Source organism: Dama dama, chromosome 18, assembly GCF_033118175.1.
Source record: "Dama dama isolate Ldn47 chromosome 18, ASM3311817v1, whole genome shotgun sequence".
NCBI classification, from domain to species: Eukaryota; Metazoa; Chordata; class Mammalia; order Artiodactyla; family Cervidae; genus Dama; species Dama dama.
In genome coordinates, this window is record NC_083698.1 from 53,339,840 (window position 1) to 53,359,416 (window position 19,577).

The following is a 19,577-nucleotide window of genomic DNA, read 5'->3' on the forward strand; positions in this document are numbered from 1 at the left end:
AAAAGGGTTGAGTGTAAAAATGAATAGGTGAAACATCTTGTGTTTATTTCATTATTTACTGTTACAAAATGTGTTTTTATGTATGTATATAACTTTAGAATAAACTCAAATGCTTTTAATGAACCCAAAATGGTAGAACAATAATATATTTCACACAACAGACTTACACAATATATTTATAGTAAACATTTTCTAAGATTCATGCTTTTAAACTCATTTATATTGCAACATATCTAATTTCACAAACTCTGTGCCTTACCTTTTTGCTGAAACAAGGCAGGTTCCAAATATTCCAAATATATAATTTCTCACTGTAATTTAATAAACCTATAACCTATAAACATATTAGATTTCTGCACAATTAATCAGCGGGTACTGAAGGATTATTTTTCCTGTCAGAAAGTCAAAAAGCTTATATATCTATATATAACTACGTATCTCCTTTGTTCCCCACTTGAATGTAAGCTTCTGTAGAATACAGTGGTTTGCAAAAAGCAATAGCTCAATAAACATTGTTTGACTAACTCAGGCTCTCTCTTGTGGTACCCACCTACCATATGCACTTAAATACTATCAACAAATACCTGTAGGCAAATAGCTCTAAGTCGATCCATCCCCCATGCCTGAAGAAGTAAGAGTCAAGTATAATCACCTAAGCAGAATCTGTTTTATTGAAAAGAATTATCACCTGATTCCTTTGAATACAAACAATTCAACAAATCCCTTAGGCTTTCCCGGGAGTTCATAAAGATACATGCGGGGCCATGAACTTGACTGGCCACCGTGACCTTATTTTGGTGACAAATCTCCTTTGGTAGAAGAAGCTGACAGGCAGAGCCAAATTCCCTTTCTTGTTTACTGTTGTTTCTCCTCCGTGCCTGCCACCCTTGATCCTGCGAAAGCTGAAGGACACTGCCACAAAACGAGCCCCTTTCTGGCAGCTGCCCCCAGCCCCCCTTGCCTTGGAGCTGCTCCCATCCTTGTAATAGAAACTCAGCCTTTCAAGACCCACAGAAATGCCCTTGGTGGTTCTTAAACCCTACACCCTTCCTGGACCGTGAGAAGCTCAGGTGTTAGCAGTTGCTCTTGGATGATTCATTTCTTTAGTTCTGTTCTGAGTCCAGCTGGTTGAGTCGCTTTACGATGATGCTGTTGATTTTCTTAAGATCATCTATGTCCTTTCCTTCAGCTGCTAGTCGTCTTGACACATCTTCCATCTTGTTGCCGGTTTGAACTTAAAAGTGAAAAATAGACAGCGTTATGCTGGTTTCCAGAGTGTTCCATCGCGACTCATCAGAGCCCATGGGGGTGCTCAGCTGGAAGCTGAGATGCCCTCTCGGCAAATCCTCTGCTCCAATAGCCCATGCAGCCCAGAGGCCCAGGAGAGAAACTGCTGAAGTTTCCTATGAAGTGAATTATTTTTACATCACTTTTGTGCCAGACTTGACTACCTTTGGCAGCTCTGCTCAGATTTTGGCTGAGAAAGACACTGCGTGAACAACCACAGGGAAACTGTCAGTGTCTGATTATCCCCGGAGAAGGGATTGTTATGTTTTCTCATTCTGAGACCCGTTCTCAGCAAAGGCTTTTCACTCATCATTTGGGAGGTGAGATATTTTGGGTTCCAACCCATAGGTCTCCTGGTTCTAAATTACTAGTCCATAATGAATGTATAATGATAATTCTCCCCAGCCATTTTGAGAGCAGAGAGACCATATTTACAAAATAAATAGAACCCCTGGGTGTTGAGTAAGCCAGGAAATGGAACACTCTGAGGCCTACTTGGCAGTTAAAATTTCCAAGAAAGGCAGCACAAAATCAGTATTTAATACGTGGACTCTGTATCATTTCCATTTCAGGCAAGTGTTTTCCAAGATAGCTTTCAGGAACTAATGAAGGTGGTGACATACCACTGAGTGACCCAAAAACTACTGTGGGAAGGTGTCAGAACTTCACCTTCCGGTCTCGGGACAAACTGCTGCCCAGAAGCTGCCTCCCCTTTGTGTCTGAAAATTACGTTTGGATGAACTGTGGTCTAGAACATGAGTGTGTTGGTGCAGAGCCAGACAGAAGAAACACCACTCGCTGCTGGAGAAAAGTGTGAAACAAGTAAATCCACAGCATGCGACATCCTTTCCTCTCTCTGGAACCTTCTACATGAGTCAAACACAAAAGGAAGTAGCAGGCATGTTGGACTAAGTCTGTTCCACAGTATATTACCTCCAAATTAAATTCCAAAAGAGAAAAAGGATTCTACATGCAAAAACATTAGAGAAAAATCACATACTGACTTGCACTTTGGAAATTCACAAAAAGTAAAATAAAATACCTTGAGTATTACCAACCTAGCAATTCTCAAACTCACTAGACCATGGAACCCTTTCTTAAATGAAGGCAATACTTAATCACATCCCACACACCTAGTATCTAACATTGCTTGGCCCCTGTAAACCTACAGAAGCAGGTAAGCATCCTGGGTAATCTACCCTTGCAGGCCGGTATTCCTCCTCAGAACAGCGATTGTGACAAAAACACAAGGCCCAGTAGTTTAATCAATGTAATCAGTGTAAAATAGCCTATTTCTGTTGCATAAAAATGCCAGATATAAGTTCTTACACTTCAGTTAAAATGATACAAATCTGCACCAAATCCCAGTGAGAGCAGAAAGGTTGCCTCTTCAAAGATGAGCACAGGCCAAGTTCATTTACCGAGGCCTGTGCCAACAGGGCATCCCTGTTGGCTCAGATGGTAAAGAATCCACCTGCAATGCGGGAGACCTGGGTTTGATCTCTGGGTTGGGGAGACCCCTGGAGGAGGGCATGGTAACCCACTCCAGTGTTCTTGCCTGAAGAATCCCCATGGACAGAGGAGCCTGGCAGGCTACAGTCCATGGGGACGCAAAGAGTCACACACAACTGAGTGGCTAAGCATGCAAGCACATGCCAACTCTGGTCTTAGGTTGGGCTAAAGTTTATCTGCAAACCACCGGAAGCCTCTTATTGTTACTGCAAAAGGCAGTGGAGTGCCAGGAGTTCTGGAGGCAGATGGGCCAGAGTATGAATCCCAGTCCTGCCTCGGATTAGCTAAATAAACAGGGAGAGTTAAACTCTCTGGGCTTTCACCTTTCATCAGTAAAATAGAAATATTAGACACTACCCTGAAGGGTAAAGATTTAAGATAATGAATTTAATGCATCTGGCACAGAGCAATTGTCCAATAAAAAGACATTCTTCTTTATTCACATCTTCTTTCTGTTTCTTGATATGACTTTGCCCTCAATATAAAACCCTAGAAGCATACATAAAATAAATCCTATTCATAGAAGAGGGTATAAGATGGTAATAAATAACATGGTATTTGATGTCAGGCAGGGGTGTGTCTGAGCCCTGATTAGGCACCCTTGTCTGTGGACCTTCAGCACAGTAATTAATCTCTCTAAGCTTTAGTTTCAGTATTGATAAAACCAGAATAACAACAGGTCCCACACAATAGAATTGTTATGAGGTAGTGAGCAGACATGAATGTTTACCATGGTGCCTGGAAGAGAGTGAGAACCCAACACATCATATTTTTAATTATCATTACCCTTAGTCTTTTCCCACAAAAGAAAGCAGTCCCTCTGGGCTGCTTCCCTGTAGAGATGACAAACCTAAAATTTCCCAGTAGTTTAACTCAGTCATTTCCCCAGACAGTGAGGCAGGATGATATTTGCAGCATCCACTTTTATGGTATAACATTTCTGAAGAGTAATCCACGCCCTTTCCTGCCCATCCTCCATAGAATAATCAGATCCAAGGGCACCGTTACTGTCAGGAGAGTTCACGCTGTAGCTTCTAAGTGCAAAAGGGCATTAGCAGGGTGACAGAGAAGCAATTAAATTACATCACCCCTTCACGCCAGCTCTGAAACCTAGACCAGAGATAAAGCTTTAAGCTGGATGGGAGATGAAGTTTGGGGGAGGAAAAGGGAAAAGGTTAGAAGCTGTGAGAGTCACGCCCTCTGCCCACCTCCCATCACCACCACTGCTACCTCCACTAATCCTGAGTGAACTTGAATTAGAGGCATTTCAAACACACGGAATCCACTTCTCATTTAGGCTTTGTGAAGGCCTCAAGGCCTGCAGGGCAGAAGAAATGATTGTGGTGGATGCAGGCAAACGGGTATCAAGGATGCCTCCCTCTTCTCAGGCTCTTCCACTCTTCGTGGGTGTGGGAGAGAACTGAAGTGACTCTAGACGGTGGTCTACGGGGACTGCTCAGAGAGAACATGGGGGGCTCCCCTGAAGGGGCAACACGCACAAGGAGAGCGCAGCATTGAGTGGACAGCACCCCGCCCCAACCTGAGGCGGAGAAGGGTGGCACTGAGGCTCCGGGGATCTCCTGGCTGAGGAGCTGTGTGGGAAAGCGTGGGCTGCCGCTCAAGGGCGGACGTGCAGGGCCCAGGACGAGGGCAGGCGGGACACCAGCCCAGACAGGGTCATGCAATAGACAAGCGATCGCCTCACATCCCAGCCCTGCCTCTGGGCCCTTGCAAAGCCCAGCTGGTGCTTCTAACCCATTTCAGGGAAGTGAGGAAAACTGGGAGGGTGATTGAAAGTTACAGGCCGAATTCACGGAGAAATTGTGTGTTGGATTAAGAAAACCTAGAATTAACTAGGATAAGCTGCCTACCATTAGCAGCTAGGGACTCTGGGTGAGAAATTAAAGTGGTACAGAAACAATATCCAAGTGTGTGAACTTCTGGCATGGAGGGTTTCTGTGTGCCCCAGTAACCCCCCCCAGAGCAGCAGGGTGCCGTCTCATCCTTCAGCGGCCGTACTGGGTGCAGGAAGCACCGCCTCCTTATGGAAGCAAAGCTAAACCAGCTGTCAAGTAAGGGCAAAGCAGTGATGAAGAGTGTCAATGGTACCTACCGATCAGAAATATCACAAAGGAAACCAGTGCCAGGCTGATGATCAGCACGATGATCAGCCCCACCAAAAACAGACTGTGGCTTCCATTTCCTGAATCAGTGCTGACGTCCTGGAGTTTCTCCTCTAGAGCTGATGTGAAACAAATAACAACAACAACAACAAAAAAGGACTCCTCAGCATACAGGCTGTCAGTGAACCGAACAGTCCCCCAGAGTTAGAGACGTTAAGTTGTAAATCAACTATACTCCAATAAAATTTAAAAAAGAGAAAAAAAAAAAAAGATGTGAGTAAGGGATACACACCCGTTTTCCCTCTGATCACTCTGAAAAGAGACATATACTTTAGAAATGTCTTTGCACTAGTGCTCTTTGAGAAATTTTCACCTTCTTTTATATTAGTATATTCAAAGAACAAGCCTGGTCAAGCTGTCTCTATAACCCCTGTTTGGAAAATTCTTTGACGATCATGTTAACACTGGTGTAGCCGGACATGGATCTTTCTTTTGCACGGGGTGGTGTAAAGAAGTTAAGGATTTGGAGTGACAGAGGCTCTATTGCCCTTTTCCCCAAAGCGACTCAAGAATACAACACAGCTGGCTGTGGGCCACTTACTCTGACTGAAAGTCTGAGCATTCTGAGATATCTCCCAGAAAACTTTATTTCCTATAAAAATAACCAGCTATTCCTACATCTCTTTACACAACAACATCAAAATGAGCCTGATGTACTTGGTTTCTTAAAGTTGTTTTCAGGATGGACATGCTCTGAAAGCAAGATTCTCTTAAACGCTTTGCTGTTGAACTGAGAATGCAACTATGCTTGGCTCACCCAAACCATGAACTGTCCGCATTTGGTCGCTGCTTTGTAAGGCCTATTTGCTTAATAACACCCAAATTAAATTGAAAAATAAATATAGAAACTTGGGATCATAGAGATCCTTGAATTACCTTCTGTATTTTCTCCTACTATGTATCAGTCCCACACCCTCTACTGCTTGATTACGGAGAGAGGGGGGGCAGAGGTCCCATGCTTTATAAAGATATCCTGCCTCACACCCTCCACAGCCTTTCCTTCCTAATCACAGCCAAGGCATAAGCTGGCACTCAAACACCAACCTTTATTAAGACCAACTGTAGTAAAAACCCGTGAAATTCTGAATGAATGAAAGAGAAAAACAAGCATTCAAAAAGGATACAGAAGAGAAATAATAGACATAAAATTGGGACAGTATGAGTTTGAGTACATGTGAGACATCAAGTGGACATTTATCCCCTGAGTTGGCAGGTCAGCATTTAAACTAGAAAAGATGGGCCTCAAATAACCTGATAGAACTCATTTATAATATTTAGGGGACAAGATACACAAGTAGCATTTAGTATTTAGCGTATTTTTGTTTTCCCCCTCTTCTTTCTAATGTGTTCATTGAGGAGATTTGTAAATTTAAAAAGATGAAGATGACTTCTCTGCCCAACAGAACATGAATGATCTTTGTTATACTAGATAAATGTGTGGAACATTTTCTCAGTAATCTGCTATGAAGTCAGACCTGTCTAGGAAAGTGGGCACACTCAGTAACCTGGCTGTGGTCACCAGAAGGCACAGAAGCAGCCGAGAGGCATGAATTAGCCTCTCGGAGGCCATCTCGCAGCCTCCACTCGTTTCCAGGGAGAGAAACTCCACAGGAAACTTCTCAGAACTTTTGAAGATAAGAGTTTGAATCCTGCTTAAGGGCCAGGAAAGCCCATAGCCTGGCAGGTATTCAGAGAGCAAAAGCAAACATTGCCTAACACTAAACAGCAATTCTAATGCCCACCCCGCCCCACCACACCCACAGGCCCAGCTCAGCGCTGGCTATTTTTAGGTGACCTAGAAGCCAGGACTGGCCGCCAAGCCTGGGAGGGCACACGTACGGAACAGCTGCTGTGATCCGGCAGGACAGAGGTTTAGTTTGTTCAGATCGTTTATGGAATCCACAACATAAAGCTTTCTATCTTCAGGAATGTTGCGAGAGCCGTTGTCCTGGGCAGAACGTTTCATTGTCCTTGGAAGAAAACACTGCTGTTAAGCCAGACAGGCTGGGCTGGGGAGCTGGCCTTCACATCACAGTCCACAAGGAAGCTGGGCCGGCACGTAAAGACCCACCCACACATATGACTGCCAGATGAAGGGCTAGGAAAGTTAGCTTTTCCTTTGGGGGATGACACTGTAACTCTTCTTTCTGCTTTGCTTACCAGGGAGCTCAGAGTCAAGTGCGTGGCACAATTTCAATGCTATCATACCCTGCTTATCAGAACATGCTCCTTCCTCCTGCTCAGATTTCTCAATTTTGTCTTTATTTCCCCTGGGTCTCTTTTTTTTTTTAATTTTGTAGTTGATTTTTAAATATTTCATATTCTGGTGAGACTTCTCAAATCCTTTGTACAAGACGACTATGTTTAAACACATAAAAAGATAAAATTATGCCAAGCAAGCCTGTGGTCATAAAGATTCTAAGAGAAGAAGAAAATATTGTGAACTATTCTAATAGAATAGGCTTATAATACAAAACAATACTTCTTATATTCCCCTTCAATATGCTAGAAGTTCATATCTTAAATATATCCTTTAGTCATTACAGACTGGCTCTGAGACCTCAGGACAAAATCTTAGCAAACTGAGATGATACAGAGAGAAATGTTTCAGCTGTTGGAGGCTAAACTTCAGGACCTCTGAGGTTTCCTCCCCTGAGCTCCTTTAGATTTTGGCCACTTACGTAGTTAATTCTGAAATTGTGGTTTACATTTAAGGTAATATTCTTTAATGACAGCATAAGTTTAAGCTACGCTGAAAAAATCAGAACAGACTGAAAAGTTCTCTTTTTAAGTTCTCTCTCTAGCACAGCAGAGACCTTGTGGCATTTTAATTACATGAAAAGAAGGCAATAGGAAGGCAAATTCCAATTGCTCTCAAAGCTTTCTCTTTCACAGTCATCTCTTTTTCATAAAATGAGTTTAATAGTGATGTGTGATTTTTTGATTGAGAAAGGATTTTAGACATGCTCTCATTTAAGCCCCTTTTCATTCCACAAGTAAGGAAGCTGAAGTTCAGAAGGTAAATGCCCAAGATCACACATTAGCTAGGTGCAGAGCTGGAAGCAGGCCTCTTGCTTCTGAGATCACTGCCCCTTCCCTGTGTGACCTTTCTTCTCCATCACCTTCCCTAATCCTTTGTGAAGACTCAGCTCAAACCTCACCTCAAACCTGTCTTTCCTTTGTGCCCTTGCTGGATGCTATACTTTCTTCCATCATAACATCTGTACTATTTCATCACATTTATTTGCTTACTTCTTTGATTTCCTCAACTGACTGAACACTCTGTAGGATAAGTACCCATTCTATTCTTCAAATGTCCAGTGCCAAGTTTAGAAGCCAATATCTAAAATATTTTATCTAAGATTTAAATCTCACTATTTCCAGAAGAATTTGAAGCTGTTAATAATAAGAACACTAACATAAAACTGAAGTTAAAAATCCTCATATCTATCTGAACTTTAGTAAAAAGCAATGTAATAAGCTTCATGCCTGCCTATATATGGCAACACTATTGACTTCTTCTTAACATTTTAAAAATTTCCTTTAATACCCAGCTACCAAATAAAGAGAAATATGATTAGAGTTAGGAGAAACCAAACTCAGAAATGGTAAATGGTAATCAATCATTTAATAAACAGATTAAACTGCATTCTAAAAACATTAAAACCCATCAATTTCCTAGCAATACCTAAAAACCTATTAGTATTTGTAAAAAAAAAAAAAAACATGCCATCAGAACCCTAGCTAAGAAAAGCAGTGGGCTTGTAAAGTTATGGACTAGTTAAAATTTTTTTAAAAGTCTAAAACTAAAAGGGCATTTCAGTTATTCTGAAATTTTAATTAACAAGAACAACTAGCTCCCTGAGTATTTTAGATAAGATACTACTGAAGCACTTTAGATATACTGAATTCCAAATATACTTCATGGAGCATTCTGAAGGGAATGACTCTGACCAGAAATGAAAAACAGAGCATATAGAGCAGCAGGGCCTAAGAGATCAATCAAATCTTACTCTTTCACAGATAAAACCAGACGTGTTGACTGATGCCTGGTTACAGATTTCTAAACTACTCTTTTAAAAGGGTTTTTATTTTATCATCACTTTACACTTTGCTATCCCAAACACCAATATTGGATGAGGCATAAAGGTTGTGTCACATCACAGGATCATCATTTAAACACAGCTTCTATTTTAGGCTTGGTAGCTGACACGTGCTTCATTTTTGGATCTGACTTGCCATCCTTGAGCCTTAGCTTCCCCTTTAGGAATGTAACTGCCATTGCTTAAATCTCATACTGAGGCTTAATCAGCATTTACAAAGTAGAAGACTAGCTAGAAAATCATAGCCACAAAAACTGACTTAAAAGCCATGTAGCTAATAAAATCTCCAAATCACTATCCTTGCTGTCAACTTAAGTAATTCAATGCAACATCAAATACAAAAGCACTAAGATAACAACTTAGAATGAAAAGTGCTCTGAAAGGAATAATCTTCATTTGGGTAAAGTCACAATGTAAATACTATAGATGCTATGTCAATGCATTTTTAAATTAAGTGCAACATGCAAATGGCAAATAAACAGCCAGTGAGAAAACCAAGTTGGGGGGTGGTTCGTGGCCGCTAAGAGTCAGCAAACAACCCTGAGTAAATGGATACAAGATCACATGGCCCTCAGACGGGGACCCACAGCTGTTTGACACCCAGTTGTTGCTATCTTTGGCATTTCCGTATGAGGGGCATCTGAGAACAACCAGTAGGGCTGGAAAAGCCAGAGTGTTACTAAATTCTGCGCTTCTCTAACTTGACCCTCCTTCTTGACTGCACTGTGCAAATCTGCAAAGCCTCACCCGTTTCCCAGAACCTTTCTAATATTAATACCTCTAGCCCAAACATGTAAGTAATTTCATTTTTTCTCCAGTTTAGATCAATGTTAACAGATGGTTCTTTTTGTCTTTTAAGAATTCTTTAACTGCCTACTAATAAACATTCTGACCAATGTAATTGTCTATAAAGTTTGTTTTGCTCTTTACTTTTTCCCAAAGGTGCTTGGTATCATACCACAGAAATAACTCATATGGGTATTGCTTGCTACAAAATCAGAATTGTTATAATAGAGCATAATTCAAATCTAATGGAAACTTTATTGAGTGAGTAATGTGTTCAATTCCATTTCAGAGGTAGTGCCTCTTCACATTCAGGAAGTAATTTTTAAAATCAAGTCTAAATCATTTCTAACACAAGTTAGAAAAGCACACAGCACATGCAACAAAAGACATCCCAACCTCAAGAATCAGAATTCAGTCTGAGAGTAACAGCATGCAAATTACTTACAAAAACGTGAGCTTTGACTGCTGGGTTGCCGGGGGAAAAAATATTCAGAAGCAACTATAAGACTTTCTAGAAATTCTGTAGCTCTTTGCCTTCCTTCAGCACACGGGTGCTCCTAGAAGGCCCATAAACCCCAGCATGAAACTGTTGGTCTATATCCAGTGTTAATTTGGCCAAGTAGTTCAGATCCCAAATACTGATTTTTTTCTATAATGTCTAAGGTTTAAATATATATATTACTGAAACTATGCTTTAAAAAGAAAAAAAAAAAAACACTACCATGCCTTGCTTTAATTGGTAACTGATGAGGTTCTTACTGGACAGAGATTTATGTCCTTATTTGGCTGATATTTTTAACCTGACGAAGCTCCTGCATTCTGCCACGGGAGCTCCCATGGATAAATACGGGGAAGCAGGCTGGAGCTGGCACTGACAGCTAACCACACAAGACTCCAGACCAATCAGAGGACGACAGTCAACAGGAAGAGAATGAGGTTGTGACAAGTCTAACCAGGAGGACAGCAGGTCAGAGGACTCCAGAGCTTCCAGCAGCTACAAAAGGGGATGGTGCGTGGGAGCTTACATGGCTACTGGCCCACTGTCCCCACTGCCGGTGGTGGAAGCACTTCATCTCATCAACTTTCCTTTTCAAAGGCTTTATTCTGTGAGTTTTTAACGCATCCTCCTTTCTCGGGAATGTCAGCCTCTGATGTGGTTCCCTCTCCCATGTATAGCAAAGAAGCTGTGGTGAGACAATCCCACAGGCCCACCGCCCCAGACTGACTGCCCGGGCAGGATACTAATGATTAAGTGGTAAACGGATATGTAACCCTTTATAATCCTACTCTCTATTGCCATGACTAGACAGACATTACCTTGCCGACAAAGGTCCGTCTAATCAAAGCTATCTATGGTTTTTCCGGCAGTCATGTATGGATGTGAGAGCCGAACCATAAAGAAAGCTGAGCACCAAACAATTGATGCTTTTGAACTGTGGTATTGGAAAAGACGCTTGAGTCCCTTGGACTGCAAGGAGATTAAGCCAGTCAATCCTAAAGAAAATCAGTCCTGAATATTCATTGGAAGGACTGACGCTGAAGCTGAAACTCCAATACTGTGGCCACTTGATGCAAAGAACTGACTCATTGGAAAAGACCATGATGCTGGGAAAGACTGAAGGCAGGAGAAGGGGATGACAGAGGATGAGGTGGTTGGATGGCATCACCGACTTGAGTACATTAGTCTGAGCAGGCTCCGGGAGTTGGTGATGGACAGGGAAGCCTCGTGTGCTGCAATCCATGGGGTCACAAAGAGTTGGACACAACTGAGCAACTGAACTAACTGAACTGAGACAGACATTAACTCACCCTTGAGCACATCGATTAGAAAATGTTTGCTCTACAAAATTTCTTTTATATCTGTATTTAGTATGGACCTCACTCTCCTTTGGGGGAAAAGGAATGTCATCTTCTAAAATTCATGAAGAGACTGTTAACCAGTAACTGTTTTCTCCGAAGCACATAATGCATTAAAAGTTATGCAAAATTTCTTGAAAAAATAAGGTTTGCTATTTTAATCATCATGTTCAGCTTTAATCTCCCAACTACCTGATCTGTTTTAAACCATCTATTCTTCAAAGAAAAAAAACCACCTCATTTTGAACACTATGTATTTTTCTCTCTCCTGTAAACCTAACCCTTGAAGTATTAGTCACCCCCTTTTGCCCCCAAGGACAAGGAAAGTGGAAATTAACAGTTCCTCACACCAAAGTCTGGATTCAACCATATTTACATCAGAGAGGGGGATAAGGTTTTTTTTATGATGTGTGACCAGGTAGACTTCTGGAGAACCACTTAAGAGCAAAGCAAGACAACCTACTTCATTTTATCTGCTATGTATCTAAAAGGTCAGATCCTGAAGGGTTTTGAGTCACAAGAAGAAAACAGGTATTTTCATAAGAACTGATCAATTTGGGGATATTTTCAACTATTTCTTACTTTTTCTTTCAAATATTATATCTCGTTCCCAGGAAATTAAAGCATATACTATCAAAGACTTGAGTCAAAGATGCCAACTGATTCAAAATGAATGACTAAACCTCAAAGAAGTTACTAGGCAGGGACCATTTAAAATTCCTGTAAGCCAGCAAGGTTAACCAGTATCAAGGAATAAATTGGTCTATCATACACCATTTTACTGCTCTGAAGAAAACTCAAGCACTTTCACATTGAATCCCCAGTTATCCTGCCTAGCAGCTGCTCATCAATTTCATGAAAATTGATGTATATTTAATATCATTTTATAATTTAATCATGTGTTTATATATGATTAAATATACATTAAATATTTATATTTTAATATTTAATATTTATATATTTAATTTTACATATTTAATATATATTTGTGTTTATTTCTATTTATAAATACATATTATATATTATTTATAATTTATATATATTTAATTAAATATATAAATATATATTTATATATAAATATATATAAAATATATATAAATTAAATATATAATATAATCATAAATTTAATGTATAATTAATACTTGCTTACTACTTCTTCCTCCCAAAATTCCAATAAAAAAGGCAGAATAAAAGTTATAGAGCCATAATAATAAACATAGGAGGTAGCAATACTGAGCAAGATTTCAGCAAATGTATTGAATATAGGAAGGAGAGAGTGGTTGGTACGTACCTTAGCAGACAGTCACAGGACCATCACTGCTGAGTAAGTGATGGACCCTATAGAATTCAAGTAGGCTCAGGAACTGAAGGCAACAGTGAAGTAAGGAGCTAAATACAGGCAGGTAATTTCATGTTAGCTAAAAATATAATGCAACAGCAAGATTTAAAAGCTGTTACAATCTCTCCCAGAAAGAAAAAGAAGTAAGGCCAGAGGCTCAATCCAGCAGCTCTACCATTTCATGGGAGTTCCAGCTCATAGACAATGTGCATGTGTCTACGTGGAGGATGGGAGGGTGGTGTCAAGAACTTAGTATTTCCCAGATCGCCAGTCTACCAAAACACAGTACCACACATTTTTACAGCAGAGACAGAGATTCAAAGAACAAAACAAAACAAATCACAAAGTAAAACTGCATCAGACATTGTTGCAACACTTTTAATTAGAGTAGAGCAATGCCTTCAAAATTCCGAGTTTGGTTTTCTACCTAGAATTTTATATACCAAGCCAAAGTACCTGTTAGACACGTAAAGTTTCAACATAATTGACCTCCCACACACTCATTTCCAGAAGTTTCACTCATTCCATTTTAACAGGGAAGTAATGGCTCAGAGGGTAAAGCATCCGCCTGTGATGTGGGAGACCCAGGTTCAATCCCTGGGTCAGGAAGATCCCCTGGAGAAGGAAATGGCAACCCACTCCAGTATTCTTGCCTGGAGAATCCCATGGACGGAGGAGCCTGGTGGGCCACAGTCCACAGGATCGCAAACAGTTGGACACGACTGAGTGACTTAACTTTAATCTCATCGTGAAGACATGGGGTCCAGATGTGGAATCCAACTTGAGTGGAAAACAGATCCCAGCATGGAATCTCAGGCAACAGCTGTACACTCAGATGAGAGAAGGTAGTCTAGACTGAAACAACAAAGAATTCAATATTCTTTGGGGCATTGACTATGTGACAAAGAGACTAAAGAGGAGTTTTGCAGACTTACTGGGACTGTTCTGGAAGAGTTAAATGATGTGTGTATAAAACCAAGACAAGATGTCCTGAGAATGGTAATGTAAGCACAGGAAACCATCTGGTTCAGAAATGAATAGAAAATATGGTGACTATAATGTAAACAATGATGCTGATTTAGGAAAAAAAAGGGGGGGTGGGTAAAAAGGCAGAAATCCTTACCTATCAAATTGAGAAATAGCTGTATAAGCATTTTACTTAGCACTCTGAAACCAAAGTGCTAGGAAAAAACTAAAGGCTGAAATGAAACCCTGAGAAATGGGAAAGAAAGGAGCAGGGAACTAACTTGCTTGTAAGCACTGAAGTACTACTAAAACTATATATATACATCCCTGGCAGCTCAGTGGTATAAAGAATTCGCCTGCAATGCAGGAGACTAGGATTCAGTTCCTGGGTTGGGATGATTTCTAGAGAAGGAAATGAATGGCATCTCACTCCAGTATTCTTGCCCAGGGAACTCCCATGGACAGAGGAGCCTGGCAGGCTACAGTCCGTGGGGTCGCCAAGAGTCGGACACAACTAGTGACTAAACCACCACTATACATTGTTTTAATAAAAATTCATTAATATTCTAAAATATATAAAGAGTAAATTGAAAATTTAGAAAAAATACTACTTACAATCTCTTCTCCATGGTCCTAAACTACTCGGAATATAAAGAGGTGACAACATGCAACCCCAGGTTTGGGATTCCAAGTTGGTTTTCCATTGCATTGTATCTTAGGGCTGGAATTCACCCTCCCAGCAGCAGTCACAGCTCCATTAAGCAGCCAACAGGGGACGCATCAGACCTTCCAGGAGGGGTTGAAGATGTGGCAGAGGAAGACTAGTTTAGAAAAAATACCTCTGTGGATTCTGGTCCTTATTTGCATGCTTCTTCCACCCCTCTTATTACTGTTTACTGCATTAATATAAAGAAATCTGTAACTTCTAAACTGTAGGTATTACGTATGCAATGTTGTTTTAACATAAAGTTTTATAATAAAAAATCCTAGTGCATTGTCAAAATGCCTACAATGTCCCATAAAGTAAAAAAAAAAAAAAAGCATCTCAAGGGGCAACCAAGAAACAATGGTCTTAGAAGTAGCTGAAATGTCAACGATACACTGCACCATTTTTTTCATTTATTTTCATGTTTCCAAATATACAAAAGGAAGTTCTGTTTTACTCTCACTACCCCACTTTATCATTTTGAACTCTATACATAAACTCAGAAATGTTTCTTCTATTAGAAAAGAAGCACCTTTAGTGTGAAAAGATCTTTATTTCAAAATAAAGAGCACAAGGTCTTACACAGCAGATAAAATTAGTGTTACTGCCCTCAGTGGTCAAGGCTGGCAACTTTTCTGGCTTATATTAATTCATCATCAACAACGGATGGACTGATTGGCCTGTAAGTGCAGCTGTATGGTCGCATGGTATAATTCCTTTTGTTGATCCTAGTGACAAAATTACTAGGTTCCACTTAAAATGGGAAATAACAGCAGCTTTTCCATATCTAGCTCCCAAAATTGTATCCTGAACTCATCTGTGTAAGATCTTTAAGTTAAAAACTTTATCTATATCATTATAATCAGTATTTCTGACAATCACAGCATAAGAAATTTAACTTTGGCTAACAGTTTTTCTCATCATGAAATCAAGTGAAATATCTTATGTTTGCTTTTTTCATTAATAAAAAATGACCAAACATTACAAACAATTTATTTATGTTTACTGATTATATATACAAAGAATATTCAATAATCAGGACTTACCATCTGCAATACTATATACATTAAATTATAATATAACCCCTACTACAAAAGCTATCTGTTGACTAAGATAAAAACTGTCTCTAGAGATTAAATACATTAAAAATTACAAAAAAAAAAAAGGGAAATTAGAAAGTGGTCTTCAAATGCTAAAAATCTAGAAGAATTCTCCAACATCTGCTCTCTTATCACGACATTTGCTTCGAGCTTTTGTTCGAGCTTTGAAGGCTGCAGAATTATATAAATGCTGAAATGGAAAAAAAGGAAAATATGTGTGAGCCGATAAAGTTTTAGATATTCTTATAAAGTAAGAAAAAAAAATTATAATGTTACTATAATGTAAACAATGATGCTGATTTAGAAAAAAAAAGGGGGGGGGGTGGTGGGGGGAGAAGTAAAAAGGCAGAAATCCTTACCTATCAAATAAAGAAATAGCTGTATAAGCATTTTACTTAGAAATCTGAAACCAAAGTGCTAGGAAAAAACTAAAGGCTGAAATGAAAGCCTGAGAAATGGGAAAGGAAGAAGCAGAGAACTAACTTGCTTATAAGCACTGAAGTACTACTGAAACCATATATATGCATCCTTGGTGGCTCAGTGGTATAAAGAATCCACCTGTAATACAGGAGACCGGGGTTTAGTTCCTGGGTTGGGATGATTTCCTGAGCAGGAAATGAATGGCATCTCACTCCAGTATTCTTGCCTGGGGAACTCCCATGGACAGAGGAGCCTGGCAGGCCACAGTCCATGGGGTCGCCACGGACTGAAAGGAAAGAAATTAACTAATCTGACTTTAGATATACTTTAAATGTTTAAAAGACACAAAGAGTGAGGGAGAAGATTAACACATGATAGTTCATGATGATTCTGTATGAAAAAAATAATCCAACATAAAATGTCAAGAAAATTTTTTAAATAATAAAACCAATGCTGTCAAATATGTGTTTAATAGCTACCTGCATTCATTCAACACTGAAAATAATTAAAAGTAGTAGAATAATTTTGGAAGGTAATTTGGCAATACATCTCAAAAAATCATAATCAAGCCCTATAGTCCCATGCAAGGACTTTATCCAAGAAATAATCCAAAAGAGAAATAAATGTAAAAATATCCGTATTTATTAGAAAATTTTACAATGCCCATCAAGTATATGTCCATCAAAATAATTAAATATAAAGGTTTTATAAACATACAATAAAATAATTCATATCCACTAGGATGGCTATAACTTAAAAGGAAAATAAAAACAAAAAAAAGTATTGGTAAGGATGTCAAAATTTGAACTCTCATATTGCTAGTGGGAAGGTAAAATACACTGCAGCACTATAGAAAACAGTTTGGTGGTTCCTTAAAAAGTTAAACAACAGAATTACACATGACTGAGCAACTCCACTCCTAGGTATATACCTAAAAGAATTGAAAACAGGTGCTCTAATAAAAACTTGTACGTATATGTTCAAAAAAAGCACGATTCAAAAGGATCAAAAGTGGAAACGAGCCGAATGTCCACAAACTAACAGAGATAAACATGTGGTGTATCCATACAATTGAGGATTATTCGGCCACAGAAAGGACTGAAGTCCTGACCACCCTACAATATGGATGAAACTTGGCAACAATATGCTGTGATGTGAAGTCGCTCAGTCATGTCTGACTCTTTTCAACCCCATGGACTGTAGCCTACCAGGCTCCTCCGTCTATGGGATTTTCCAGGCAAAAATACTGGAGTGGGTTGCCATTTCCTTCTCCAAACAATATGCTAAGTGAAAAAAAAAAAAGTCACAAAAGGTCACATTATATGATTCTCTGTGAAATACCCACCACAGGTAAATCCAGAGAAAGAATGCACATGAGTGACTGCTTATCAGCAGCTGGGAGGAAAGAAGAGGTGAACAGAGAGTGAATATTTAATGAACCTCAGTTTCCTTTTTGAGGTGATGAAAATGTTTGGGAACTAGACAGTGGTGATGGTTGTGCAACACTGTAAGTGTATTAAATACCACTGAACTGTACACTTTATTTTATGTTACGTGAATTTTACCTTAGTAAAAAAAATAACATGGATTTTTGAAATGTTATGAAATTCTCCAGGCAAGAATACTGGAGTGGGTAGCCATTCCCTTCTCCTCCAAGGGATCTTCCCCACCCAGGGACTGAACACAGGTCTCCTGCATTGCAGACAGATTCTTTAATGCTGAGCCACTGGGGAAGCCAAATAATATTAATCACTATTTAATGTTATAAACTCTCTAAGCACATTTGTTCTCATCTGTAAAATGAATCTGGTACTGACTAAGTTTAGGCTCAGTCATCAGATATGAAAGCACTTTTGTCAATATTTATCCTTAAATATATAAACTTCATAGAACAAAGGGAAACAAAAAATGAAAATAGTTTCTGTTAATAGGATTATGGATAAAAATTTCTCGACTTAACCCTCCATACTCTAAATGAACTAAAGTTTCTATACTTATTAGTCGAGCTGTCTGAAACACCATGGAGAACTAAATATAGTTCATAGACATAGCTAAATGCCTGTCACCTAACAGAATCAAAGCTTTGGCTCCACTTTTGTGCATTCAGTTCTCTTGAAAACAAAAACCAAACCTACCCTTTCAAATCGAGAAATCTTCATTGTCTTCAATGCAGCAGCATCAAGCATCACTGGGGGTCCAAGTTCAAATACATTGCGGAGGAATTCATTTGACTTAAATAAAAGAGGCAATAAGGCTCAGTATTAAACATCAGTTTTCTTTTTTTTTACTACATAAACTGAAATCTGGTTAACAGAAGTTACATGAAGTTGATAAATATGAACGTATGTCACTTATTTTCTTTCTGTTTCTCATAAGACCAAATTGTTTTCCAATGCCCTGAGTTCAAGAAAGCTATGTCAAACTAGTTGCTTTCCTACAAAGATGTCAATAGTGCTCCAACAGTCAGAGATGCTCCACCAAGTTTACACTATACAAAACAAAAAGGACAGTTTCATATTTATTCACCTTAACTTTCAAAAATACATTTGCTATTGAACATAACATATACTGAAAACAGTCTGCATATTCAAACTAATTTCAAAAGCAGTGAAGTGAGGTACATTCAAAACTACTCTCAAATTTAAAAGTAAACATACAGAAAGGATGTCACCCACTCACCTGCAAGTGGTACTGCATTCCTGATCCGAGAATCTCCTTAAAGGTATCATACGTATGTTTTTTGACCCAGCAATCAATATACATCCTTTCAGGACCAAATTTAACAGTTTCTGTTGGAAAATCCCGTTCCTGGTCAATAGAAGAATAAAAATTTTAAGAGGAACCAAAATGATCTAAAAAGATCCTACATAAACACAATTACTAAATACACATATACATGTTGAAATGAATAGTATGGTTTATTTTTTTTTTTTTTTCTTTGAATAGTATGGTTTAAACCAATACCTCCATCCCTAAAATAGGAATAGACTGGAAAGCAGAAGTACTATCCTACATAAAGAGTGCAGAATTTGTCTAGCTGCAGTAAACATGGCAAAACTACCTTGTTGTGAATGTTTTTTCATTTCAAAAGCACTCAACAAACTTGCTGGAAAAGTCAGGTATTTGCACCGGTTTAGGGTTGGGGGTCGGGAGGGTTATGGGACAAGTCAGAGAGACAGGATGCCCCCACAAGCCAGTGGTGAAATTAGCGAAGCAGAAATCTAGGAAAGGAAGTAAAGACAAATGGTGTTACTAACAGACCAACCAAAGAGGAGGAGCAACCAGAGGGTTCAGAGGGCCTTTGAAGATTCTTATTAA

The 19,577-nt window shown here is 39.3% G+C and overlaps 2 protein-coding genes across 5 annotated transcripts in view; both read right to left on the reverse strand.

Moving 5' to 3' along the window:
* Positions 1-300: 300 nt before the first annotated feature.
* Positions 301-15,139, reverse strand: LSMEM1 (leucine rich single-pass membrane protein 1). Its single transcript, XM_061165340.1, has 4 exons — positions 10,317-15,139; positions 6,822-6,952; positions 4,913-5,041; positions 301-1,234 (listed from the first exon to the last, which is right to left on the reverse strand). The coding sequence occupies exons 2-4, from the start codon at positions 6,946-6,948 to the stop codon at positions 1,104-1,106; spliced, it is 387 nt and encodes a 128-aa protein (XP_061021323.1). The 5' UTR covers positions 6,949-6,952; positions 10,317-15,139; the 3' UTR covers positions 301-1,103.
* Positions 15,140-15,272: 133 nt separating this feature from the next.
* IFRD1 (interferon related developmental regulator 1) overlaps positions 15,273-19,577 on the reverse strand; it is a 46,451-nt gene continuing 42,146 nt past the window's right edge. For all 4 annotated transcript variants that reach the window (XM_061165338.1, XM_061165335.1, XM_061165337.1 and 1 more), the window contains exons 10-12: positions 18,939-19,067; positions 18,395-18,490; positions 15,273-16,029 (exon numbers count right to left, since the gene is read on the reverse strand). In XM_061165338.1, the coding sequence (XP_061021321.1) occupies positions 15,940-16,029; positions 18,395-18,490; positions 18,939-19,067 (315 nt within the window). In that variant the 3' untranslated portion in view covers positions 15,273-15,939. The remainder of the gene's footprint in view (positions 16,030-18,394; positions 18,491-18,938; positions 19,068-19,577) is intronic.

Coding starts and splice junctions, on each gene's coding strand:
- LSMEM1 (XM_061165340.1), bottom strand. CDS start 6,948: ATGAAACGTTCTGCCCAGGACAACGGCTCTCGCAACATTCCTGAAGAT. Junction 5,042..6,821: donor CGGATCACAGCAGCTGTTCC/GTACGTGTGCCC, acceptor GTTTCACATCAG/CTCTAGAGGAGAAACTCCAG. Junction 1,235..4,912: donor CTTTGTGATATTTCTGATCG/GTAGGTACCATT, acceptor TTCACTTTTAAG/TTCAAACCGGCAACAAGATG.